The sequence below is a fragment of the Anopheles maculipalpis genome, chromosome 2RL (genome assembly GCF_943734695.1).
Source record: "Anopheles maculipalpis chromosome 2RL, idAnoMacuDA_375_x, whole genome shotgun sequence".
Classification (NCBI taxonomy): Eukaryota; Metazoa; Arthropoda; class Insecta; order Diptera; family Culicidae; genus Anopheles; species Anopheles maculipalpis.
Window position 1 is genome coordinate 13,824,776 of NC_064871.1, and position 26,261 is coordinate 13,851,036.

A 26,261-nucleotide genomic window follows, 5' to 3' on the forward strand; every position below is an offset into this window, starting at 1 on the left:
ACGATTGTAATGACATATTCAGGGAATCTGTTTCTTTAGTTTCGTTTTCGACTCTATAAATGAAATAAAAAGATGTTTAGAATATATAAAGAGTTTATGAAAAATTTACATTTGTTTATTTCAATTTATTGAGCGAACCTGGAAAAAGTTAATCGATTGAAATACTGGTAACAAGCAAACTAATCGCATTCGTAATCCAATACTTTATATCCTTAGAATTACAATATCCTCACGTTCTAAATGTCCTTCCTTTAAAAAAGGATCTTCATACTATTCTTAACACTGCACCCCAAAACTCTAGCGTCCACGCTCAGACAAGAACAAAAAAGCCGCATTCGAATCCAAAGAAGCAGCCGCACGCGTACAAGACATATCGAGAAGAACGCATCGCAGAATATGCAGCTCAAGAAACATTGTACGAAAGTGCACATATGCTGCCATCCCCCGAACTTCCGACATCCTTACCGATGCGGATGCTGATCTTCCGATCTATGCTAAAACGCACATACACAAAATAAGCCGAAAAGAAGCTGTGAAACGCACTGACAAAAGAAAACGAACGTAGCAACGTGCTCAATATGCCGCCGGCAAAGCTGTGAACTCGAGTCCCTAGCGCAGCTACCGAAAAAAAAGCCGACGACGGACGGAGAAGCACGCACCAGCACTGGAGATGTCGGCTTACGCGTCTTTCTTCCTTTTGGGGTTGCTTCTCTTCTCTGGCCTTTCTCTGGTTCGTCGGCAGTGAAAACCGTGGCGAATTGTATTATGCTTTCCTGAGGGTAAACAGAAACCGCGCGGCTTGAACGAGGAAGCGAAGGACCCGGCCGCAAACAGACACACCAGCTGGAGGCACGAGCTTCCGCCGGTACGCGTGCCATCGGTTATGCTTGAATCAGTTTCCATATGCTGCACCGTCGAGCGAAGTGCTGCTGCTGTCTCTTCCGAGTATCGTTTACGAACGACAGTTTTGGGTCAGCGCACTCGAAGGGCGCTGTGTAGCACTTTTCAGGTGGGGAAAACATTTGAAGGGCTCGACAGAACCACGCAAGTACACAGCAAGCCCACCCAACGAACGCATTTCGAGTGTGTTCTCGTTTGGGATATATTTTCGCTGCACAATGAATATCACGGTCACGTTCGGCGGAACCCGGTGACACGCGCAGAGAATAGAGCCAAATTTACATGCTGCCCAACACTCCGGAACGAAGCTTCCGGACTCACGTGCCACCAGAGCAACTACTGTTGGCACCATACGTTGACCTTTGTCGCTTAGTAGCCCCAAACCCCTGGCTGCCACGCATCAGTGCGGTTGTACCAAGGTTCAGTATTCAAGTGCGACGAATGGAACACCAGTACAGTTCCCGATAACAAGGAAATTCTAACCAGCATCAGTCACTCGGTGTGCGTGCGCTGGTCGATCTCTATTGGTGAGGAACCTCATTGTTGGTTCCTCAAGTGAAATTAACCATTCATAAACGTTCATTCATTCGCGATCAGCCAACCGCAGATATGCGCGCATCGGAGCGCAGTGACGCGACACGCTTTTCCTATGTTCTGGATGTTCCAAGCCCTTCCTCTACTTCCACACTGTTGACCGAGCAATTACGCAAGCACGTGTTCTTCGTAAACACCCCACATCTACTCGCAGTTTCGTCTACGTTACATGCGACTCACCAAATTACACCCTTCCGGTCGGGCGTGTACTCCAGGCACGCACCCTTGGGTTTTGAGAAACCTTGGAATGAGGCCCCCTCTCTAGCAGTTCGCAGTTACGTTATTTCAACCCACCGGAAGAGTCCACCAGAAGTCCGCGAATTGTACTACCGCCATGGCACGCGCACTTGCACTTGTAGTCTGATATCTTCAACAAGAAAAAAATGGAGCACCCCATACTCTTTCCCTCGGTAGATGGTGGCGCGATGTTGTTTAACAACAAAGAAACGAATCATAAATCCGCACGCGTTAAGGCAAGAGTTTGGACGGTAATATTAACTCAAGCCGACCAACAACAAAAAGACGCTAGCGATAGCAGCAAAAAAACGCGATCGTCACCCAGCGTTAACCAGCAGATGTTGCTAACAACCAGGAACGCCGTGGCGTGTGGTGATGATTCGTTTTTTTTTTCGTTTTGCACCTCCAACAAAGCGAATTCCGCTGGGGTAATAAATGCAGCCTGGACGATGGAATGCTTTGCATTACGCACACGGATGAAACGGTACTATAATAATGTGTTATGATCATTTCGGTTGAGAATAAGTTCCTTCTCGCAGGGAGATAAAAAAAAGTCGTGTAATTTTAGACACTTTAAAGCTATATTGAATATTTGAAATGATGGACACGTTTTTCCACTGTAAAAATTCATTGAAATGCTTCTTCCTGTCAGCTTCAACATGCTTCATACGATCCGTCTTTCTCGGTGCACCAACACACGACGCGTGTTGGGGTCGTTTTTGCATCCCTCCACAGTGCAGATGCAAAATGTTTACCCCCAAGACGACTAAAACCGGCAACATTAACAGCTGCCTACTGTCCCCAAGATGTAAGGCAGATCGCTGAACCCAAACCATCCTGCTCTGGTGCACAGTTTTTTTTTCTTCTACACTTTCCTCGACGGTGTGTGAGCGCTCCATGGCCTTGAACAACCGAAGGGACAAAGAAAACTCTCCCCCAGCGAGGAAAGTGCAATAGCACGGGAAATATACACACAAAAATGGCAACCACAAAAAAAAGCGCGTGAAAACAGACGCTGCACTTGCCTGGCTGTGATGGATGGGATGATTTGAGCAGTTTTACAGAGTCACTTGCGTATGTGCACGTCTGTGTAGTCCACCCAACAGCAGCAGCCAAAAAGCAGGGGGTCTGGCCATGTTTTTTTGCGATCACACAAACGCTCCGTTGGTACACTGTGGTACCGAATGAGAAAAAAAAACTTCATAAACTTAACATAAACAACTGCTTTGCTTGCGACCAAATGTGCAAGATGGCCTCCACCAAATGTAGGCTCGTCTAGTTGAGCAAACGTAAGATGGAAATATTGCTAACTGAGCTTCTTTTTTTCTTGTTGCGTGTTGTTGCACTTGCTAAATCTATCCAGCATACAACGTCAGCACCTTCTTACCAAAATACAGACACAGACACAAATCGAATGACTTAGTCACGGTCTCGCGCGAACGCATAGATGCGCGGAGATGTTCGAATGTAAAATTAGATTTTTTGCTCAGTTTGATTGGAATTCCTTACGATCGATAGGGAAAGCGTGTGGCATATACTCGCGATACATTTTCCAAGGCGAAAAACTGTTTACAAATGAATTCCGAAGCGTGGCTGAAATGCGGCACTGATTGAGATTTCTATCGGCAAGCGGTGCGGATGTAATTTATGAACGCCCGTTTCCTATTCGATCAATGATATCGATGATCTAAATCCGAATGATTGGGAGAAACACAGATGCCAGAAATTATGCTAGCCGACCAAAAGAAGCAGCTATCCCGAGCGTTAGGTTAAGCAAAACATTTTTCAAGATCATATGGATCGTTGGACCTTCGCTATCATTCATCAAGCTATATGAGAGCTAAGCGTATTTGCAACCTTCTCTTTAGGCTTACGAAAATAAATTCCAACCTCTATGTGCAAGTATCCTACTCAACTTTCCTACCAGGACTCTTAGGTCCTACCCTAATCCGAACAAAAATTCCGGGGTGTGAAAAAACACCACTCACAAAAGACATCCTTCGTAGGAACCAACAAGATCATCCTTCCTCACAGCACATCGACTAGACCGGTTTGGAATACTCATTTCCAATTCAAAACTGTCCTCATCATCTTGGCTCATCTGGGAGGGATCATTTGCGGCACTGTTTGGGATGTGTGCCGGCTGCACGACGCAACACATCAGCAGCATAAACAGTAGCGACATTACTGTCCTCATGAATAACAGACATTGCTTCGCATTTACTGTCCAAACATAAACATCCTCCAACTCCGGCACTCCGCCCAACGTAATGACCTTCCGGAAAAGCCAACACGCACACTACGCAGCTCTTGTTGCTTTTGCCCCACTAAAAAGAAATGCCAAAAGAATCATATTAAAATATAGCGAAACATCATCATCCCCATTTGCTGTAACATGTTGCTTCTTATGCCATTCTCGGTATCGTTGGCGAGACTTAATCAATGTGCTGCTTTTTTCTGTGTGTTGCTGTGAGGCGCACATGCTTTCTTTTCCCCATACAATCATTCCATTTTCGCCAGCTGATAATATGTTTTTTATCGGTTCGTCCGGTTTAGTGTTGGATCGTCCACCGACACGTTATCAGACTCGTTCACAACAAGCAGTCCGGTTGGACCATATGCAAAGCCCTTTGCAAGACATAACAACGTACGAAAAAAAGGAACGAAAAAACGGAACAGCTGAACGATCATCAGAAACCTTCTAGTCCGATCCTGTTGGTGGTGCCTGCATATGTGCATCTCGAATCTCCCGCAGCACTGTTCGTTGTATAAGTAAGGGCAGTAAGGGTTTTTTTTTCTTCTACTTGTAACACTCAACGCTTTGACCTGCTCTTGTGATTGCCACAAGCACAGCACGATCGGTTTGGTGTATTTTGTTGTCTTTGTTGTAAAATTGTAGAAAGTGGCATACGCACAGATGATGATAATTATTAACTGGAATCGAGTGCCCAAGAGCAGATGTCAACTAGGACGCATTTGCCTTTGTTTTAAGGATTTCGTTCCATTCCGGCCCGAGGGTATTGGGAGAACATTTTATTTTTTGTTGTTGTTGTTGTTGATTTGCTGCATATGTTATTCTATTGTTACTATAGTTTTGTTCCATCACTCGATAGTAACATAATTTCCACGATCCTTGGAAAGAAATTTCGGAACATTTGATGGTCTCGTGAAATATTGTATGTATACTTAATCAAACTACAAAATAGCTCCATGAGAAGAAGCTGCAGTGATCGCCGATAAAATAGGACCACCTGCTAGTACACATCATGTAAACATGAGATATTAAAGCCAATCTTCAAAGAATTATTATAACACAATTATTGATGCAATTTTGGACAAACCCAATTTATTATAGATGGATCAGTTGCAGATAGTCATACTACCAAAATTTAATAAAGCTTAGCAGAAGTATTGAAATCAGCTCTTTGAATATTGCTAAATCTTCTCTCTTCCTGGGTCAAGGACATCCGAATTCATTCAGTTCATATATATACTAGACTTAATGATAACTACACAGTTGTATAATCAGGCCTCACTGTGAAGGAACGGTTATGATGCGATTTGATCACCAGTCCGTCAGGAACATGTGAAGATCTGCGCTGTTTATTGCCTAGGAAATCAGATCGCCCAAAGAGTTAAACAAGTGTCGGAGCAAGCTCCAAGCCAAATGTAAAATTTTACAGACTAATTTTTTCCCCGTACAAAAAGCAACTTCCCACCGATTGTAGTTTTAGTAGAAAAATTCAAACGCATATGTTTACTTTAATTTTCTATCTACACGCTGCATCCTCGAATGCCGTCACAGTTGAAGTCCAAACGAAACAGTTGGAAAATTGATTTTTGTTAGCCCAGATAGCCCACCGAAAGGTATCGAAACCTTAGACAGAGGTTGTGTTTGCCTGCTGCTGTCCTTCATTTTTTCATGATCCCGGTTTCGATCATCAAGCTCCCATGGGCGCAAACACACAGGTAAGCCGAAGCACTGCTGCCTTATCGATCCATTGCTTTTCACCTTCCTTCTGAAGACAGCTGATCGAGCCGATGCGATCCCCCTACCGGCGGAACGGAATCGACATTCAAAACGAACCAACCGATAGTACCGAAACCGATTGCTCCGGGGTTTCTTCTCCGACAGACAGAAGACTAGCAAAAGAGCAGCTCCAGAATGTTTCCCATGGTACCGCTTAGAGGTACGTAATCGCAAAAAAACACTGACGTCGTGTACGGACCATGGTGTTCTCCCACATGCCGAGCGTCCCATTTCGTTACGGGAAAGCCTTTGTGTGTAGGACTACGCTAAACGAAGCCTATTGTTTCTAACGATGTCACACTGAATACGATTCCAATCAGCCGGGCTGCTCGGTGAGAGTCCCAGTAGCAGATACCCTCGGTGGACACGGTTTCTCAGCGGTTATACAGGCGTGCATAATAGCTCTGCACCATGGTTGCCTCCCTGGTGTTCTTCCTCTCTGCTAGACTGCGGGTGGGCCACAGGTGACAACATTCGAGCACAACCTGTGCCGAAACAGTTGCGCCACGAAATTTAGTCTCTGCTTAATTATAACCACACAACGGAAGCATGCAAAACAGCAATCATTTCCCTCCGGATGGAACCACTTTTCTGCCGAGGAAATGGATGAAATTTCGCTGGTTCCTTTGTGCAAGGTGTAAGCGATTAATATTGTTGTGTTTCTCCCGTTCTCGCATGTGGTTCCAATTTCCGTCCACGGCAGCGAAATACACTTGCCACGACGGAACGATGGTTCACACGGAGAAGAAGCATTCCGTATCGGCAGCTGCGTGCAAGCGAAAGGGAAAAAGAACCGTTCCACGGTGCTTTAGATTTCATTTCTTCCGCTTCCTTATCCTTACACAGGATTCTCTAGGCGATGATTCTCAATTTTACCCCTACCGACTTTTCAGCAGCGAGTAGATTGAGTCTTCGATTCGATTAATGCTTCACTTCCTCTTGTGAGTTGAAGGGGACACCAGATCGAACAACTTGCCGACAGGTGTAGTACGCTTAATGGCACGCATTCACCGTGGAGGAGTGTCTCTAAAATGAAGGAAAAAGGATTTCGACCCCGTCGAAGGAATCGACAGCTTTTTAAGCCTTGTAGCGAAAGGCCTTAGAAAACCGGTGGCGAGTAAATACGTTGAAATCAGTCGTGGGAATCCGCCGGGCTGGGCTTTCTTCCGGACAGCATTGTTTACATCGTCCTACATTTGCTTCCGTTTTATCTTCCGTCCTTCCTTGCTGTAGGAAACTCCCCTTCTCCCCTTTTGTTTTGTGGTTATGTAAATTTGCAAGTCGAGTTTCGTATTCTACTTACATGAACCGCTGTTCGCTTGGCCCATGGTATTATGCGGGACGCATTGGCCGTGTCCTGTCCGGGTGCGTGTGAGTAGCTGGAGATTCTTCACTAGGTCTCTTGCACGATCTGTTTCAGGCTTCTTGCTGCCGAATTCCAAAACCTATTTAGCTACACACCACTTTCAGGCACACGCGTGCGGCAAAGGAGTCATCGGTTCTGCACCATACTACAATACTAGCGAATATCGGACTGGCTTCGCTGCCTTCCACGCGTACTCCACCTCACTAACATTGTTCCGCGGGTTCAACGTTACTTAGTACTAATTCTAATTAGGCTTACTAGTTAACTATGTTGCAAATTTTTGTATATTTTGTACAATTTATTGCCACATTTGCCGACCCGGAATGGATTTCGCACTAGGAACTGTGAGTGTGTGACTGACTGGGTGTTTTTTTTTTTTTTTTGTAAAATAATGTTGTCTCCTTTTCTCCAGCAAGGGAAACGTCAATAAAGTTCTGCCGCACGCATCCTTGTCCCGTTTCGTCCTGGAATGCCCTGGGAAAGGGATTCCGCACCACATGCGCACAATCACACCCTAGGTACTACGTGGTTTCGGCAAATAGCATTCCATTAGTTAAGTCCTTAATTTACATGATTAAGCATTCTGAACTGCTTACAAATAATTACACGATATTGGTCCAGTTTTGTTTGTTTTCCTTATAAAATCATATCTACCGATGGAACAGGTTTATTTTTTACTTTTATTCGATAATCATATTTAAAATCGTGATTTCCAATTTGCAATAGCAGTTCAGCACATCAGCTGAGAAAATACATCGCAAGAGGATACACAAAACATCGAAGCTTACTGTCAAAATGACGTTGACAAGTTTGTTTACAGTCTGCTGTTGAATAACACGAAATACCATGCTGAAGGTGAAGCCGGCATCGAAAAGCAATAAAAAATTAGTGAATTCATCTAATTTTGTTCATATTTTGTACCTCTATAGTGGTTCAACTTTACTCGCACCTTGGTACCCTTGGTGCCCCGACCAATCCGCACCGTACGATGGTATTCCGAAGCGGTTCCATCCACCACCCAAACCGTAGAACAACCAGCCCCCATTGGCGTTCCGGACAAACTGTACAGCCGGGTGGAACTACAGATGAAAGGCATCGATCCGGAAGTGATGAAAAGCTATGCCCTGTATACTAAGACAGCAGCAGAACATTTGAACATAGAAGTTGGTAAAAAGTACGTATGCAAGCCGCAAGATACGCGCTTTGAAGCTGTTTTTAACACAACTAGGTTTCTCATTGCAGCTGGGTACTCCGGAAAGCGGTAAAGGATCGTTTGACGCTGTTGAAATCGGTACACATCTACAAGAAGCATAGAGTGCAGTACGAGGTGCGAAATTACTATCGATTTATGCACTTTCACAAGCTTACCGGATCGACGCTCGATACGTTCCTGGAGTATATCGAACGCAACCTACCGGAGGGTATAGCATTAAAAGTGACTAAAGTGGAGCTACAGCAACTGCCAGAACATTTGCGAAAGTAATGAAATGGTGTAATTTAGTTATTAAAGTTGTGCATCGTGTGTAGTAAAGATCGATATTGTATTTATTTTCATAAAACTGGACCGAATCGATCGATGCTGAAATCATCATGGTGTTTTGGGATATTTTTTCGCCTCTGGTAGGGTAATTATAGCAAGCTCGTAGTTGCTATAGAAAATGTCAAACTTTTTCTACAAATCTTCTTGTCACTATAGTGAGAAGCCCTTTTTCACTGTACTGAGAAGCAAGCTGTTCCTAGGGAAAGATTCAATTGGTACAAAGCTTGTTTGTTGTGTTGTCGGGCGTTGAACGTCCACCACCCGAAAACATATTTACCAAGATAATCCGAAATAAAACTGTAAGTATCGTGTTTAAGTTACTTTTAAAGTGTTAATGCAACTCCTTACGTGTACATTTTAGTGTAAACAATGGTTCGTCCCGGTTTAATGCGAGGTGGTGGCCGTGGTGGAATGGGAATGGGTATGCGTGGTCGTGGAGCACCGTATATGAACAAGAAAACATTCCTGCCGCGCCATCCCTTCGATCTTACGCTTGCGGAAATGGCTTTCCCCCGGGTGCACCCGGCCCCGGACGATTCCGCCCTGACCAATGCACTACTGAAGCGCAGCCAAGATCTCACACCAACCGCAGCAGAACAGACCGCCATCTCGAACCTCGTTGCCAAGGTGCAGGGCGTGCTGGATAATATCGTGATTGCGCCCGGTGACTTTACCAAGTGCCAGCTGGAAGAGGTGCGTCAGGTAGGATCGTACAAAAAGGGCACCATGATGGCGGGCAACAATGTGGCCGATATTGTCATCATCCTAAAGACACTCCCAACGAAGGATTGTGCCGAAGCACTCGGCAAAAAAGTGGAGGAAGATCTTCAAAAGTCAATGAAAACGGAAGTTGTGCCCAAAGCGGAAGCACTTTCGTTAACGTACAGTGAGAAGGGATTCGAAATTTCGAACGCACTCGCGAAGATACGGTGTCTGATTGCAACGCTACCTCAGAACATGCGCAAACTCGAGCCGGAGAAACATCTCGATTTCAAAATCATCCAAAGGCATCTGGGCGCCATCAGACATACGCGTTGGTTTGAGGAAAATGCTCACCATTCAACGATTAAGGTGCTGATACGCATACTCAAGGATCTTGCCCGTCGTTTCGATGGGTTTAAACCGTTAAATCCTTGGATTTGCGATCTGCTTGCTCATTCCGTCATCATGAACAACCCGAGCCGACAGGCACTTCCGGTGAACGTTGCTTTCCGGCGCGTATTTCAACTGCTAGCTTCCGGACTGTTTGTGCCCGGATCGGCTGGTATTACGGATCCGTGCGAGGTGGGTCACTTCCGGGTGCACACATCGATGACACTGGTCCAGCAGGATGAATGCTGCATGACGGCACAGACGCTGGTACGTGTGTTGGCTCACGGTGGGTACAAACACATCCTTGGCTTTGTGGAAAATACGACCGTCGCGAAGGAAATGTCTGTTTGGGACGGTGTCGTAGTTTCACCGCTAGAACCAGCGTACGAGAAGCCATCGGAAAAGAAGGACGGCGAAGAGGACGACATGGAGTGTGTCGAGGGTGAAACCATAAATGAAGAACCGACAGAGTAAGTGTCCATGGTAGTCAGCATTGTCGGGGAACAGTTGGGATTTTAATGATAGTACTTTAGAATAGACGATACATAAACTCATAATGATGTAATTTAACAAACTCCGCTGACTGCTCGCTTGCAAGATTTTCTGACTTAAATGAAATAAAACAACTACTTCACTATACCTTTCATTGAGCAACTACCACTATAACTGATCTACCAATCCATTATGGCCGATATGTTTGCTCCGAAACTGCTGCCACTAATACTGTACTTGAATCCCAAAGGTCTACACGCACGGATTCTCCTTGGCGCTAAAATGGGCACAGTTAACCCGAGCATTGTGTGATTTCGGTACAGCCATACGAAAGATGCGTCCCTGAGGATAGCAAACGCACAGCTTGTACTGACTAGACGATCCTGTCCGTGCGCCATGTTCGCCCTTTACCACCGGCAGATTGTTCACGTTAATCCACACACCATTCCCACCCAGCAGCATAGTGCTACCATTGTCCGACTTCAGAAAGATGTTCTGATCTGCCGACCACAGCAACTCCTTCGCCTCCATTCGGATACCCTCCGTACCCTTCAGTGTAAGTTTGTTTCGCGTTTGCAACTTCAACGTGTCATTAATGGGTGACGCAATGCGCCCACTGTTAATCAGATGGGCCTGCAAAATCATAGCGCCCTGTGGCATGTTATAGTTCGGTCGCGACGTCCCAAACACCTGCTTGCCCGTGACCGGATCCTTCACATCGAAATGATTAATTCCCTTCAAAAAGCTGCCCGCCCTGGTGAGCTGAATTTTGTTATGCGAATGTCCATTCCGATTGACCAGATTGATCGACACATCACCATCGTCTCCGGTTATCTCTAGCGGTTCATCGTAGAAACCTTCCAACAGACCGTCCTGCTTGTACACACGGTCGAAATCGATATTTCCGTAAAATTTTATCGCATCCGCGTCCTGTATCAGCTCAATGTTTTCCATACCACGATAGATCCGCAGAATGGCCGTTATGGAAAGCGTCAGACAGAGATTGCCCAACGCGAGACAGAACAGCAGTACCAGCACGATCCAAAAGGCGAAGGAACTTTTCTCGTTGTACGCGTGACACTTGGAAAGATCATACTTTTGCTCCATTTGTCGCATGTTCTACAAAAGAAAGTGGAATTGGTTTTTAAAATTTAAACACTACACACCCTGCACACGTGCACATACTCCCATTGATGTTTTTTTGAATGAGTCGCCCAGTCGTCCAAAATGTTGATGAATTTTCCGACCTTCGTGATTCGTGTGGAAAAATTGCTACACGACCAAGTGAAAATTTTTGACAATCGAAACATACACACACGCACACTGAGCAGGCGTTGCAATGTTTTTCCCGTGTTTTTTTATTCCTCTGAATGCGTTATCGAGAACAACAAATGAGAAAATTCTTCGTGAGTAAAATCTCACTCTTATTCTCACCAGGTGAGATGCTATAAAATACGCTGAAGGGTTTTATTGCATGATAATAACATTTTGAAAAGAACATGAATTGAATCTATACTGTGATTTTTATACTTTTTTCGAATTAAACACATTTTTAAACAATTCTGCAAGATTTTAAAACGAAAAATGTTTACAAAAAAAATCCCTTCCCCACATTTGAGTGACACATTTCGCCCGGTTGTATATTCGCCTCAAACCAGGCGAAACTGCTGTCAATGCCGGTGAGCAAGCTGTTTTGCCAAGTTTGTTTCATCCGCACTGAAACCATTTTCTGAAAACATTCTCCAGAGTGTGTGGCATTGAATATAAACTGTTTAAACGATGGCTTCGGAACGATATAGCTTTTCGTTAACCACCTTCAGGTAAGCCTATTATCACGTGAAACAAGAAAGGCAATCGTTCTGTACTAAATGTCGCAACTCTCTTCCTACACAGCCCGTCGGGGAAGCTGGTCCAGATCGAGTATGCCCTGGCAGCGGTAGCAGCGGGAGCACCTTCGGTCGGTATTAAGGCAGTGAACGGAGTCGTGATTGCTACGGAAAACAAGCAAAAGTCAATCCTGTACGATGAGCACAGCGTGCACAAGGTGGAAATGGTCACGAACCATATCGGTATGATTTACTCTGGCATGGGACCCGACTATCGTCTACTGGTAAAGCAGGCCCGGAAGTTGGCCCAGAACTACTACCTAACGTACCGCGAGCCCATTCCGACGTCGCAGTTGGTGCAAAAGGTTGCCACGGTCATGCAGGAGTACACGCAGTCCGGGTGAGTAGGCCTATTGCTGCTTTATTCTTTGCTTCCGGATGATAACTGACTAAACATTTCTCAACAGTGGTGTGCGACCGTTCGGTGTGTCGTTGCTGATCTGTGGCTGGGACGATGGTCGCCCGTATCTGTTCCAATGCGATCCCTCCGGGGCATACTTTGCGTGGAAGGCGACGGCCATGGGCAAGAATGCTAACAATGGCAAAACCTTCCTCGAGAAGCGCTACAGTGAAGATCTCGAGCTGGACGATGCGGTCCACACGGCCATCCTAACGCTAAAGGAAGGCTTCGAGGGACAGATGAACGCAGACAACATTGAGGTGGGCATTTGCGATGCGAACGGTTTCCGCCGACTGGACCCATCCGACGTGCAGGACTATCTGGCCAATATTCCATAAGCTTTTATTTTAAGCCATTTGTGTCCATGAGCGGAGATTGTTTTCTTTTTCGGTAAAATAGATTTACTGTGGATGGGATGATGGAATTTTGAAATAAAAAAACACTATTCTTCTTCATGCAAATGGAGCCCCTACGTCAATTAAAATGCGGTTGTTTTTGTAGAGCTAAATTAAGATGATTTATTGAGAAACTTCCCTTATTAAATTACATTCCACGTCAATTAAGCAGCTTTATCTTAGAAGCGTCGCATACGATCAATCGTCTTTCTTGTCGGCATCGTCGAGCTTGGCGGCTGCTGCAGCACCACCCTTCTTACGCTTCTTGGACGCCGGAGTGGATACTGGTGGAGGCGCGGGTGCAACCGCTGCCGGTGCCTTTTCTGGCTCAATCTCACCTGGTTCCGGTTGTGAGACAGACGGGACCGCCGTTGGTGGCGTTACGGTAGCCGTTGCTGTGACCATTGTCGGGGTTGGTGGTGGTGCACCGGGTGCCATACTACCGGGCGGTCCACCAGCCGTCGGTGGTGGTGGTCCGTAACCGTGATGTGCTTCCGGATGCGGATGTACCTCACCGTAATGTCCCATCGGTCCGGGAGGTCCACCCGGCGGTCGAACCGCTCCCGTTACGTAGCTGCCAGGGGGTGGTGGCGGTGGTGCATACTGCTGATGGTACGGATAGTGTCCGTACTGGCCGTACGGTTGTGGGTGTGCTCCGTACGACGACAGATAGTACGGTGCACGCGGTGAACCGGCGTGCGGATAGCCGGGGAATGTGGGTCCATGTGTTGGCATGCCCGGGTGTGGCTGCATGTGCGGTGGCATGTGATGAGGAGGAGGATGGGGTGGCTGATGATGCGGCACGGTTACGTTTGGTGGTGGGACCTGTGCTTCCGGGGTGTGAGATGGGGGAGGTGGTGTGGGTACAATCGGTGCTTGATGTGGAGTTGGCACGGTGGCCGCAGAAGTTACTGGAGCGCCATGGGGAGGATAAGCACCGTGAACGACAGCATGATGTGCGGGTGGCTGGGCAGGGCCAGTATGGTGCACGGTTGATGAGGGCGGAACTTCCGGTTTTGGTTCCGCTGGTGGTGTAGGGACCGTGGGCGGTGTTGGCGGAATTGCTCCAGCATGATGGGAAGGAGCAGGAGGAACACCGGGAGGTACCACCGAAACTGGAACTTGCTGATCTGGAACAACTGAAACGTTCGGGGCCGGTACAACTGGCTCTTTGGCCACTTCTGGAGTTGCTTTCGACATACCGGCGGGCACATTTTCATCTTTTGCTTCTGGCTTAGCTTCTTCCGTAGTGTCCATCTTCTCCATTGGCGGTTGTTGCGGTGGTGCCCCAGCTGAAGAATCTTGTGACCCTTGAGATTCATCCGAAACGGCTGCTGCTGGTGGTGACCGATCTCTGGCCGTTTCGGTCGATTCTGCATTTGCTCCTGCCGGTGCCTCACCAGCCTCTGCAGAAGAAGATTCATTTGAAGCGGCCTGTTCTGACGTTTGTTCCGGCTCTTGCTTTGGTGGCCCTGCCGGAGGTTGCTGTGTCGGTGCCGGTGTCGGAGCCGGTGCTGTCGGCTTCTGTGCTTCCTCGAGTGCCCGCAGACGGTCTCGCTTCATCATCTCGTACTGCCGGTCAACCATCTTCTGAAAGGTTTCCTCATCCACGGCCGGTTTGCAGTGCTTTTTCAGCTCGTCTTGGAACGTTTCGCTCGATTCGACAAACTTCCGCTTGCGTGTTTCAAACTTTTCCTCAATCAGCTGCAATTCGTGTTGCAACTTCATTTGATGCATCGTTAGCGACTGCACCTGGCGCTTCAGCACGTGCATGCGCTGCGTCGTAACAACCGAACGAACATCCGGCACAACCGCGTCCGAAAATATTTCATTAATCAACCGATGATTACGCGAAAAACGTGCGTACGCTACGTGCTTGAACGAATACCCATCGTCCGGATCATCTTCATCTTCCGCCGGCTGAATGTCAATACGACGGTCCGCTTGCGTACCCTTCGAACTGGAGCGCGATGAAGTCTCGTGACCATCACCATCGCCCGGTTTCACCTTGTTTCGTGCCGTCAGGTATGCCAGATAGGCCGGAGAGTTGTGGTACGCTTTCATGTTCTTCTCGTGTTCCGCCTTCTCCAGCTCGTACTCCGCAATGTACTCTTCCTTTTCCGAATCGGGCAACAGACGCCACTGCTGGCCGATAATCTTTCCCACCTCCCACAGCTTCAGGTCGGAATTGGACGCCTTGATCGAGTCCCACACTTTGCGCGAATAGCGCATGTACGGCATCAGTGGCTTTTCGGGTGGTTTCGGTGGTTTGATCATCTTCGATTCGGACGCCGCCGAAGCTTTACCCATCTTCTGCGGATTGAACGCCGGATTGCCGTGCGGGTTGTGCATGAAGGGGCTCGAATTGTCTTTCCGGTCGGCACCCGAGCCCGATGGGCGTAGTCGTTGGGGTGGCATCGATGGACCCGGTATGTTGTGTTTATAGTTGGCAGGGAGCGCCATTTTGAATTTCCGATTGCAATCGGCGTCGGCAAGCTCGCTGCTTCAATTTGTTTTATCTGAAAAAGCAATGCACAAAAACACATTAAATTGTCAGAATGGCCACAAGGGATTACACGTGTAGAAGAAAAAATAAAAAATGACACGAAAGTATTCTAATTTCCATTAAATAAATGCTGTTTTTCTTACCCAATGCAAAACCAGACGCTATTTTTTTCCCATCAGCAGAAATGTGACAGCTCGATGACACATCCCGAATCAGACGTTTACTGAAGACGTTACCGCAGACGAAAGACGTATGGGTAAACAATTTTGAAAAAAGATAAGAATTTACATAAATTACACGTTATAAGATTTTATTATTGAAAAGTTGATAAGTTACACTAATAAAATATGTATCCATAATATTAGTGACGTGAAGAGCTGGTAATAAAGAGAATTGTTTTCATGCAGCTACCATAATGAGAAGGCGTGGGTGAGATATTTATAACAGTCGCATGTAAATCCGGTGAGTTTGAACAAGAGAGCGAATTACAAAGTGAGATTCCCATCTGACAAACTTATTAAGACTAACAAACGAGCTGTTCATATCGTACAATAATAACGGTTTTCGTGATGCGTATTTGAAAATATCTTCAGTATGGCAAAGCAGAAAATCATGAATTTGAGATAAAAATAAAAATTAAACAGGTGTAATAACATCAGCTAAACAGAAAAAAAATGAATGTAAACAAACGAAATGATTGTTACTTAATAACCCAACGGCAAACAACAGTCCAAAAGTTTCTCATAGTACTAAAACAACTCCATTACATCTGCCGGCTCACGGCGTATTCGCGCATTTCCCAATTCGCGTGGCTTTGCGTCCACAACTCGGAACACCAATGAAAACAACAAACTTCGGTGAGAAGAGAGAACTGTGAGGCGATCGCGTTCCAGCGCTCCCAGTGAGCGAAACAGATAGAGCATGCGAACAGATGCGTACTCGTTTACTCACGCATGTATGCTGTAAAATTCTGTCAGTTGAACGCGCGTACAGTTTTGAGCGCTTCTCATTGCTGGCCGTTCTCGGCGTCGACGCGTACTCTCGCTCACACTTACTTCCAACGCTTGCTAGAGTACAGACGTGTGTCGTTACCCGTGGCTCTTGGTAAAAACCGATTTTGGAAAAAAGGATATCCAGTCGAAGGAGAAGAACAAAGTATTTTCAGTGCTTTCGCGCGCCCTTCCCATCCCGGCCCCGTTCGAGTGAATGTGAGTGAAGTGATGAAATTATCGTTTATTTCTATACTGGTGTTCGAAAATCAAATCCAAAGCAGCAGCAATTGCGTGCAGAAACCTAATCGCACGCATGTCCCCAAAGCATAGCTAAAAAAATGAAAAACTAATTGCGATTTTTGTTACATGGTGGAAATAAGAATAACAATACTGCAATCTACTACTAAATCGTCTTTCAAAGTCTATAAAAAAGGTACCGTTTTTTTTCATGGTTCAGAGAGTGTGTGAATGTGTGAACGTGTATATTTTCTGCTGAAAGATTTTTGTGATTTTTTGATAACTAGTCTTAGCGTCATATCCCGGATTAACTAGATGGCGGACTGATCAAAGTTCATTACATATAAAGTCCATTTTCCAATCCAAACGTCCACTTCCCGAAGGTTGAAGCCACTGGCAGAGGAAAAATCGACATGATAAAATTCCACTGCGTTTCCTTATTTTAGGGTTAGTTTTTATCCCCAAGCCGGGAAGTCGTCGTGAGTAAAGGGACGCTTCCATCGTCCCGGTTGCCATTTGTCAATTGGTGTCGCCATTTCTCTCGTTCGTACTCGTCTTCTTTTTAGTGCGTACGTTGCTTCACATGCTGGCAATTTTGTGTTCTTACCGTACACAATATCCTGCTGCACATACGAAACTGTATGTCAGGACAACTGTAGCACACATGTATGCGTGTGTGCCTGTATGTAGAATTTTTTTTTGTGTGTTTTGTTCCCCGAACCTCTTTTGAAGCACTATTCTAGACTTTTGTTGTGTGTTGTGTGTGCGTGCTTGTAGACATGTGGCACGTTCAAGGATAAGGGATGAACGGTGAAAATAAGAAGCGAAAAAGAAAAGGAGCCTAGCAAAATCCAAGTAACCGGCGTCTCAGGGTGTCACAGCCGCCTGGTGATTGGAATGGAAACCCGAAACCCCAGCTTATATTCTTCAAGATCAAGTCCGAGACAAAACAGACGGGAAGCGTAGGGCAAGAAAAAAGAAGAAAAAAAGTGGTGCTCCAAACAAAAGAAATGAGTTAAGAAACGAGTTTCGAAAAGAACGCGAAAAAGGATATGAAGGAGGAGAGCATCGAGAGGAAGAAGTATGTTGCTTTTGAGGGGCTGAACGGTGAAGACCATCATCACGCACGCAGGAAAAGGGAAGAATAAGAGCGAAAGCATTGGAGAAGCAAAAAGTGATATAGTGTGTGTGTGAAGAAATAAATATCATCGCAGTGTTCTCACCAACGCGTATATACGGAAGCAAACGCAGCGAACGAAGCGAAGAGCCCAAGACACGCGTTTAGTTCTTGTGTCTTCTTCTTCGTCTTATTCTCCGGTGTTTCCCTTTGGTGGCTTCGTGTTTGGGGATGAAGATTGTGATGCCTCCTCGTTGTGCTGCAGCAAGAGCAGGATGGGTAGCATAACAAAAGCAGTCAGTAGCACTGGACCGGTCGGGGGGGACTCCCCCTTTCCCGTCCATTCCAAGAAAAGAGAAACCAGCATTAAGAACTTCCCGACGAAAGGAAACGCGCTTTTTTGTGTTGTTGCTGTTTAATTCATGTGTGCGATTCGCGTCTCTGCGTGTGTGTGTGTGTGCATGTGAACCGTGGGGATATTCTTTACTCGATTCTCTTTTGTTTTGTCGATCCGCCGTTTTATTTTGTTGTTCGTGCGCGAGCTCTAGAAGATGTAAAGCGGTGGAGAACGCATTAGCGCGAGATGATGGCGAACATAGTAGTGTGGTGTGTTTAATGGTGTTAGTATGGTGGGAAGCCTTTTTACACACGCACACACACACACTAACGTTCGCGCACCCTCTTGCATACATATGCTACGCACGATCAAGAAGCCGCAGCTGCTGGTGAGAGAATCGCGCGATACAGAAAAACGCGCTGTGCTGAAGTGAGAAGCGCGTTCTGTTTGTGTGAGAGGCTGGCTACATTGAACGCAGGTACCCCCCCCCCCCACCACAAACCCCGCATCATTAAACAAATACGGGGTGAAAAAAGAAAACAACAATCGGCTGCCCCAAGCAGCAGCCATCGAGCAGTGTGCAGGATATGTAGTGTGTGGCAAACGACAGATGTACGAGGAGTTTCTCGAGCTTAGTCCCTTCAGCTGCTGTCCGTCGCCCTTGGCAAAAGTTTACCTCTCGGTGTGCGTGTGTGAATGTGTCCGTGCGTGAATGTTTGTGTGTGTGTGTGATTTCTTCCCTGTTCGTCGAATCCTTGGTGAATCCTGGTTACTTTTTTCGTTAACCTCAATGTTCTATAAGCGAGAGTGTGTGTGATTGTGTGCGTACCGCAAATAGGGCTGCTAACTGTGAAAATATCCTGGAGAGAGAATGAGAGAGATAGAGCGCACGAGAAAGAGCGAAACTGCATTATTCATTGTACGCCAAGCAGAGGCGGAGCAAGAGAGATGGCAAAAAAAGGACCAGGGAGTCCAGAATGCGATTCAGAAGAAGCAAAAGCAAGGATGTCGCCTTTAGGATTTTTTTTCCCCAAGTTATGCCGATTCTAAATGAATGCGTTCCACGCAGTAGCTTGCAGGAATGGAATGAAAGCGAAGAAGGAAGTTAAAATATGAAATGGAAACCGCAAATTTTGCCACCAGGCAATGGAGTAGTTGTGTCCTTTACTAAAAATGTTGTCCAAAGGTAAAACATTGAAACGAGCAACGAATTGTGTGTGTGCGCCAATGATTCCTTCGAAAGGATGTTACGGCGCTAAACTCCACGGCACAGGCACATGGGGTAGCACAGCCATTACGCTTTTGGTAAAATCCCGCATCAAGCAGCCATTGATGTTGGAATCGTTCGTGCACAAAAGAGAAGCAAAAAACAAGCGGAAAAAGGTAGGCTAGTAAACCTTGGCCGGACCACCTTTTGCCGGTTTTTGTCTGCTGCATTGCAACACAACGGATCGCAAATGTAGAGCTAGAATGGATGCGAAACGCGCGTGGGAGAAGGCGGCGCCATCACCATCATGCACACCTTGGCGGCATGTTGTTTTCCTTCGTCGCCATGACACACGACGCACACATGCATACACATAGACACGCTCTCCTTTTTGAGTCCTTTTTTTATAAAGGGAGAGAGCGAGCAAAAGCTGCTGAGAGCAGAGATTCGAAAATGGCGATTTTTGTGTGTCGGTTGGAGCTGCTCCTGGAGCAAAGTCCTGGAGCAAAATATCCTGCAGGAAGTACTCGCAATGCTCGCAAGAGGCACAAAAAAAAAGTGGGGTATTACTGCAACTTGAAGTTCCGGGAGTTGGTAAGAGAAGACAAAAATTATGATCATTAGATGAAGATTCTTTCATTTTGATGGTCTGTCAATTGATGACCCCTAAATGCATTCGGCTGTGGGGTCGCCTGGTTACGTTTTTTTTTTTTGGATAGTAATTTTTCCAACCAAAAAGTAAGGTTAACAACACACCAAATCCCTGACGAGCTTCATGAGCCCGGGATGCCCAGATTCCGCTCATGCCTGCAAGGGCTGTGTGTATATGTGTTGTATCTCGATGTCATTTTTGCATCCCCCCTAGGTTTCGTGCCTCCATCTCTTTTCTTTTTCTGTGCTTTTGAGGGTTTGTTTTCGTGTGTTGTCTCTGCTGTACTCGTACCAGCACTGCAACACCGATGCATGCACGAACGAAAAAAGCGTAACACTAGCGTAAAAAAAATCCTCATCAAAGAGAAGGAACGTAAAGGCTGTTGGGAGGGGTGAGACCTGATGGAGGAGGATCAGAATTTTGCTGACGCAAAACGTGGGTATAAGCGTTGTTGGAAGTTAAATGGAAAATAAGCTAGGGGAGCACAAGCTGGATATGGCCGAGTCCCAAGCATAGCGCAGGCAAAATTAAAGGCACTTGTGCGAGGAAGAAACGATCGGGGTGGAAAAGAAGGAACGATTAAAAATTGTATTCTCAAGTGCACTGATTTTCTTCCTCTTTCGTGGGGAGCGTTGGCTGCTCCAGAGAGAGGGAGCGATAGTAGAAGTCAGCGGACAATGCAGACATCGTGGGAGTTCCAGGAATTTCTCTTACCGTACCGTACTCGCTGCCAGTGTCGATGTGTTTGCAACTACCCGAAAGGTAATTCCCGCTATTCGGTGGTAGAACTCGTTCCCAATTACCACCACTATTAGCGTAAAGCGTTTGGCTTAGGCGCCAGCCATTGATGACCTTTTTTCTTTTTCTTCGAATGGTCTTTTTACTATTGAAAAAAGCGACGAATGAGTGAGTTCTTATGCAACATTTAAACTTGCTTCCAAGTATCCAAACTGCCTCAGTTGACCTTTGCTTTGCCGCAAAGCAATTAATTAATGACCTAGAAGCGAAGTAGTAATGCGTAAAAATATGTGTCCACTATTGCAAAACACAAAACGACGAAAGCATTAAACGAGTAAATAGTCGAAGTTTGGATAATGAAAGTAACACATCTACCCAAAAATAAAACAACACCGGCATAGCGAAACGCAAAGGAAAAAGGAAACAAATTGCAAATAATAAACAAACAATAAGACAATAACAAAGCTTATTTATTTGAAGCATCGCTTGAATGCATTTCGGAACCGTAACCGGAAGTTGTACCTTGTGTGTACTGTCCAGCGCACATCACGGCCTGCCTCTGATGTTTGCTTTCCCGGCAGAACCACCATCCAAAGTTGAGTGCTGTACCTCTGCGATGCCTGTGTATGTCTGCGTGTGTGTCTGCTGATCTTCATAATCATCATTAAAATAAACACATGTGGGGTCCTATAAATAACGCAAAAATAAAGCGAACAGAATAAGGGCCCAACACAACAGAGCCTCCCTTTTTTTGGATCCCTTCGTGCGTGTTTTGTTGCTTCAGGTTCGGTTTTGAATTCTGAAAATGGCGCAAAAGGGAAGCATGGTGAACCTTCCTCTCCCTTTCACAGTACCCTCACTTACCTCCAAAAAAAAAAAATCTCAATATCCGTAGGGTGGGATGATGATTATGTTGGAAAACTTGTGCGCCAACGTACGGTTGGGATGAAGAGAGAAAGCCATGCCCATGTTTGATGGTTAAATCTATACGCCAGTTAATACTAAGAGTGGAGCGGGCGAAGAAGGGTCTTTTTGCGAACGTCATCGATTTAACCAGATGCCGACACCGCAACGCAGTAATATTATGGGCCAATGATTAATGGGGTTAACTAAATCGTTTGCAAGGAAAAAAAGACGACCCGGGCCGACCGGATCGAATCGGTTGTCGCCTTGTGTGCCTTTGGGTTCTGAAGGGAAAAAGGGTACTACTGATTGGGTCAACTACATACGCATGTGGTGTCTAGTTTACAAGCTTCGAACGGTATGGACTAGTGAACTGTTTTAGAAGTTTTAAAAATTGATATTCTGGTCCAACTTAAAAAAAAATGGCGTAACAAGTTTAAACCTTAAGGCCGGTTCAATTTTTCCCATAAACCTTTTCCTCCTATGTGAAGCATATTTTACACTTGCTTTGACTTGTTCGTTGTATCTTCGTGCCTTAAAAAGCCCTTGACGCTACTCAAAAGCCAGTTCGGATGCTCTTAGAAGTTCCTCCAACCGTAACGTTCTGATGAGTATGCATCAACAACAACAAAAAAGGAACAAAAAGTATTATAAATTCGTCTCGCGACTCGCATGTATAACAACACCACACCACACTAGCCACCCAAGCCAGCCCCCAGCAGCGCCCCATCCTAAAACCCTTCAGCTGAGCAGAGCGAGAGAGAGAGACAGAAAAAGCAAGAAGTTAAATGCATATTATGCGAAAAAGAAACGGGCGCAGAATTTTAATTACAATGTTATTGTGTTGCCGCCCGGTGGCCGATTGAACGATTTCCGGCAATTTCCCTGTGGGCCTCTGTGTGTGTGCATGTTTGAAGTGAGAACAACGTCGTTCCATTTGCGTGTTCTCGACCGTTTAGTACTTGTAAAACACTTTCACTTACTGCAACAACAACAAAAAAAGGGAGAGAAAGTGTTTCGATGTTTAAAAAACCCTTTTAACGTGTTTATATAAAACACTCAAATCATACTATGCAATCTGGGAAAGGGAGCATAAAGGTGGGGAAAATAATTCACCGTCCAATAGGTTTGACAAAACGTTTGCCATTAATTTTGCATCTTATTAGACATGCAAAACGTTCGAATGTGTTCGCCAAACTCGGTGCCTTATGATGACCGGGCATGGTGTAATGGAAATGGTTGCAAGAGTTGCGTTAATTTTAGTTTTAAAGAACGTGATCTTAACGGGGGGGGGGGGGGGGGGGGGTTGGTTCAGTTTTAGAACGCTAGAGAGAGAGAGAGAAAGAGAGTTGCAGGAAATTGCCTTATTTGTACATGCAATTAACCTCTGCTAAATGGGGAAAGGTTAAAAGGGGGTGGGCTTCCATTAGGAAAAAAGTTTAATAAATTAACTTTAACACAAGAACATGACTGGGGAGACCAGTTGTGAACAACAAGAGACGTGCTTCTCTTTATTTAAGGAGGGAGTAGAGTTGATGGGTTTTTTTTTTAAATTGAAAATAGAATTACTGCTCGGACGGGGGGTCTGGAGAACAGAGTAGAGGAGACAACGGCGCTGGTCTTCACATAGCAGGATATGGGTTCAAATTCTGGACCGTTTCCCCCTTAGTGAGGACTTGACTTATCCAACTACGTAGTACCAATACGTCTAGTAAGCCATTCGATGGCCAACTTGACCTAGTAGGTCGTTAAGCCTCGAAGCAGAAAAAGAGGAAGAATTACTGTTGAGTGATAATAGCTCACAATGCGCTTTTAATTTGTGACCGTCTCGGGGTCGATTAAAATTGAGCGTCACACTGTTTTGTTGCAACAATCCATTCCCCCGGCTTTTAATGCCTCGCACCGCATGAAGGCAAGAAGCATAGCAAGCGCGCATCATCTCTCCATATCTGCCCGTCGACGTAAAAAAAACCATGGCAACGCAAACGGACACACGGAACACACGTGAGAATGTGTGTATGTGTTTGCCTTGCCTGACTGGACTGTAACAGTCGGCTTCCATCGCTTTTTCCCACCCCTTTCTCTGGGAGTGAGGGGACGTGAACCGTTCCCCCTTCCCGCGCAGGGCCTTGTAGTTTGACACGCTCGAGGGACGCAACTTTTGCAGCTGGTCCAAGGTTATGGACGCTCAAACACTCACACGTTACGTTCCATTCCCACCCCCGACTGCTGGTCCTGCGCGATCGTTCGCGTTGTTCCCGGATTGGATTGCTGTACAATAAAGTGAACTGTATATGCATGAGCCGGCGTCCATCATTGCCAGTTTGCCGTGCTACAGTTTGACGGGACAGAATCTTTCACACATATGTTGACATCTTTTCTTTTTTTGTTTTTTAATTATTTGCAACAACAAAAAAACCCTCCCCTTTGCTCCCCATACGCAAGGGGAATGAACTATGGTTTGAACCCCCTCCATCTTTGGGACTTTTGGACATAAAAGCGTGATGAAAGAACACAGAGGCAGAAAGAACGCAGCGAACAGCGCTTGGGTTGCGCACTACACAAAGAAGGCTGTGAGTTGGTGTGCGCGCGGAACACGCATGGAGATCGCGCACCATACAAACAATCGTTTGTGCATTCACCATACGACGGGTGCGTTTGTGTTGTGTATGATGCGGGTCAGGCTTTTACATGTGGCACGGCTGTTGTTGTTGCCTGGTTGTACACACGCAGTCTCCGCGCCGATTGTTTATGTTTTCATGTGCTTGCCCGCTCGCGCAAACACGTTTCATTCTCTTGCTTGATTGTGTCTTGATGTCTTATCTAAACGCTGGGAGATTGTGCTGAAAGAATCAAGCATGAAGTAGGAAGAATTTAAACTGCAAGCGTAGCACAGCTGGTTAATGTCGAAAGTGACATTTTCCGTCTGGAAGGTGGATGTAAAAAAAGCTTTTCTAAGATAATTTATACTACATCGTCGGTTAAAAACTGATCTGTTCTGTTAAAGCTGCTCGTCTGTTCTGTAAGTCATGACCCTGAGTGGATAATTGTACAAGAATTATTAATATGAAATGATTCTCATGAGCTGATGACATTCATTTGGCTTTCTTGTAAACCAACATTTTACTCCATTTAAGATAATTTCGATACCCGCATTAAACTGATTTGCGGGCGTAGTCGTCCACCGCCTAGCTCACCTTACGGCACTCCACTTTACATAATCTATTTTAATCGATTTTTTCTTCCCAGAAAAATAAAGTTCCGAGTTTGCCCAGAGAGCAGCGGGAAAAGTTTTCCAATTCGAAAAAGTTGCCCAAACGCAACTCAACCGGTAAGAGCGGTGTAACATGGTCAAGGGCTTTCTACAAAAATCCTACAATTTTACCGCCGGATATCATGTAAAAGTAAGCGTAAGCGAATTAAAAACTTCCCTGTTTCCGGGGAGGGTTTCCTTCTCGTATTTTTGAACCACGCTACACAAGACATTTGGCGCATTTTAAATGCAATAAAATTTACATTCTACACCGATTGCAATCCCGCTTTACGATTGCAATCACTTGGCACACATTTTCTAAAGTACGATGAGCAGAAAAGAAATGCAGAAACCTTCCATTTTTCATTTCCCCTCAAGAACTTTGCTGCTCGGGGCTGCTGCAGCGCTAGAATAAGTGTCTCATTTTTTATATAATTTTTTTTCCTGGGCTCACATTTTCTCGAGTGAGGCAAGTTTTGTCCCACCGTGTCGTGCCGGAAGAGGAAGGTTGGTTGTGCGCGCGGTGTGGTTAATTTCGTTCGAATTATGTCTCTAATTGACGGGCGTCGGCTTACGGAACATCAACCGGGTGGTCTGCTCACCATTGGACGCCGCAACGCACGAAGAGTTGGAGGACGGTTGTTGAATATGCTTAGGAAGCACTTTTTTGAACGGATTTCTGTTCGCGCACCCCAAAAGGACCGGCAGGTCTATCAATGAAGATAGGAAAAAGGACGAAGAGCTAGAAAAAAAAACACAAGCAAAAGGTGTGTTGATGAAGTTTTGCTGTGGCGAAGGTCCGGCTTATTCAACTTTTAATGATTACGGTACAGAATTAATTTGTACTACTCGGTGTTTTTTGACAACTGGTGTCTCTCATGTCGTCGTTTTTTGTTGTTGTCCAGTTGTGTAACCGGAATTTTTCATTAAACTTTGAATTTTTGTTCTTCAAAGAACCGACCGGTCGGGTTGAGCGTCAGGAGCGTCTGAACGCTGCAGGGCCAAAGTATTAAATTTGAATAATTATTTAACACTGGTTAATTTGGAAGGATAAAAACAGGAACAATTTTTTATTTTGTTCGATTGTGTTAAGCTGATGCTCAAAGTAACACTTCGTTGATCAGATATTGAGTATTGCAAAAGGACACAACAAAAAAATGGAAATGTATTTTTCGCATTTCGTTCGTCGAAAAGCGTGTTGCGAGATTTAAAAATGCAGATAGTACCGTGGCGTTACTGGTGTGTTTTTTTTTTTATTGCTGCCCTTTTTTTCCCCGGAATGGCATCAATCCCGTTTCGATTGGGCATCAGCAATGAACCGTAGCGAGAAGCATTGGGGGAAAAATAGCCATTTCCTTCGACTCACTGCTGTGTCGATTATCGATCA

The 26,261-nt window shown here is 45.6% G+C and overlaps 8 protein-coding genes across 8 annotated transcripts in view; 4 read left to right on the top strand and 4 right to left on the bottom strand.

Annotated features, from left to right (window-relative positions):
- The window catches only part of LOC126557224 (protein neuralized), a 34,037-nt gene extending 26,886 nt beyond the window's left edge, over positions 1-7,151 (bottom strand). The window contains exon 1 of the mRNA XM_050212928.1: positions 7,065-7,151. Coding sequence (XP_050068885.1) covers positions 7,065-7,089 — 25 coding nt within the window. The 5' untranslated portion in view covers positions 7,090-7,151. The remainder of the gene's footprint in view (positions 1-7,064) is intronic.
- The window catches only part of LOC126558879 (uncharacterized), a 553,494-nt gene that overhangs the window by 382,437 nt on the left and 144,796 nt on the right, over positions 1-26,261 (bottom strand). The window lies entirely within an intron of this gene.
- LOC126558878 (uncharacterized) overlaps positions 1-26,261 on the top strand; it is a 521,842-nt gene that overhangs the window by 336,938 nt on the left and 158,643 nt on the right. The gene's annotated exons all lie outside the window — the stretch shown is intronic.
- LOC126559263 (28S ribosomal protein S10, mitochondrial) lies at positions 7,916-8,650 on the top strand. The gene is made up of 3 exons (XM_050215391.1): positions 7,916-7,982; positions 8,057-8,301; positions 8,370-8,650. The coding sequence occupies exons 1-3, from the start codon at positions 7,974-7,976 to the stop codon at positions 8,608-8,610; spliced, it is 495 nt and encodes a 164-aa protein (XP_050071348.1). The 5' UTR covers positions 7,916-7,973; the 3' UTR covers positions 8,611-8,650.
- LOC126558225 (interleukin enhancer-binding factor 2 homolog) lies at positions 9,022-10,233 on the top strand. Its single transcript, XM_050214194.1, has one exon. It carries the CDS (start codon positions 9,037-9,039, stop codon positions 10,231-10,233), a length of 1,197 nt encoding a protein of 398 aa, XP_050070151.1. The 5' UTR covers positions 9,022-9,036.
- LOC126560108 (uncharacterized) lies at positions 10,504-11,442 on the bottom strand. Its single transcript, XM_050216270.1, has 2 exons — positions 11,437-11,442; positions 10,504-11,370 (listed from the first exon to the last, which is right to left on the bottom strand). Exons 1-2 carry the CDS (start codon positions 11,440-11,442, stop codon positions 10,504-10,506), a joined length of 873 nt encoding a protein of 290 aa, XP_050072227.1.
- Positions 11,917-12,880, top strand: LOC126558949 (proteasome subunit alpha type-2). The gene is made up of 3 exons (XM_050215040.1): positions 11,917-12,071; positions 12,145-12,477; positions 12,545-12,880. The coding sequence occupies exons 1-3, from the start codon at positions 12,031-12,033 to the stop codon at positions 12,873-12,875; spliced, it is 705 nt and encodes a 234-aa protein (XP_050070997.1). The 5' UTR covers positions 11,917-12,030; the 3' UTR covers positions 12,876-12,880.
- LOC126557199 (SWI/SNF-related matrix-associated actin-dependent regulator of chromatin subfamily E member 1-like) lies at positions 13,123-15,444 on the bottom strand. The gene has a single exon (XM_050212884.1). It carries the CDS (start codon positions 15,393-15,395, stop codon positions 13,131-13,133), a length of 2,265 nt encoding a protein of 754 aa, XP_050068841.1. The 5' UTR covers positions 15,396-15,444; the 3' UTR covers positions 13,123-13,130.

Coding starts and splice junctions, on each gene's coding strand:
- LOC126559263 (XM_050215391.1), top strand. Junction 8,302..8,369: donor AACATAGAAGTTGGTAAAAA/GTACGTATGCAA, acceptor TTCTCATTGCAG/CTGGGTACTCCGGAAAGCGG.
- LOC126558225 (XM_050214194.1), top strand. CDS start 9,037: ATGGTTCGTCCCGGTTTAATGCGAGGTGGTGGCCGTGGTGGAATGGGA.
- LOC126558949 (XM_050215040.1), top strand. CDS start 12,031: ATGGCTTCGGAACGATATAGCTTTTCGTTAACCACCTTCAG. Junction 12,072..12,144: donor TTTTCGTTAACCACCTTCAG/GTAAGCCTATTA, acceptor CTTCCTACACAG/CCCGTCGGGGAAGCTGGTCC. Junction 12,478..12,544: donor CAGGAGTACACGCAGTCCGG/GTGAGTAGGCCT, acceptor ATTTCTCAACAG/TGGTGTGCGACCGTTCGGTG.
- LOC126557199 (XM_050212884.1), bottom strand. CDS start 15,395: ATGGCGCTCCCTGCCAACTATAAACACAACATACCGGGTCCATCGATG.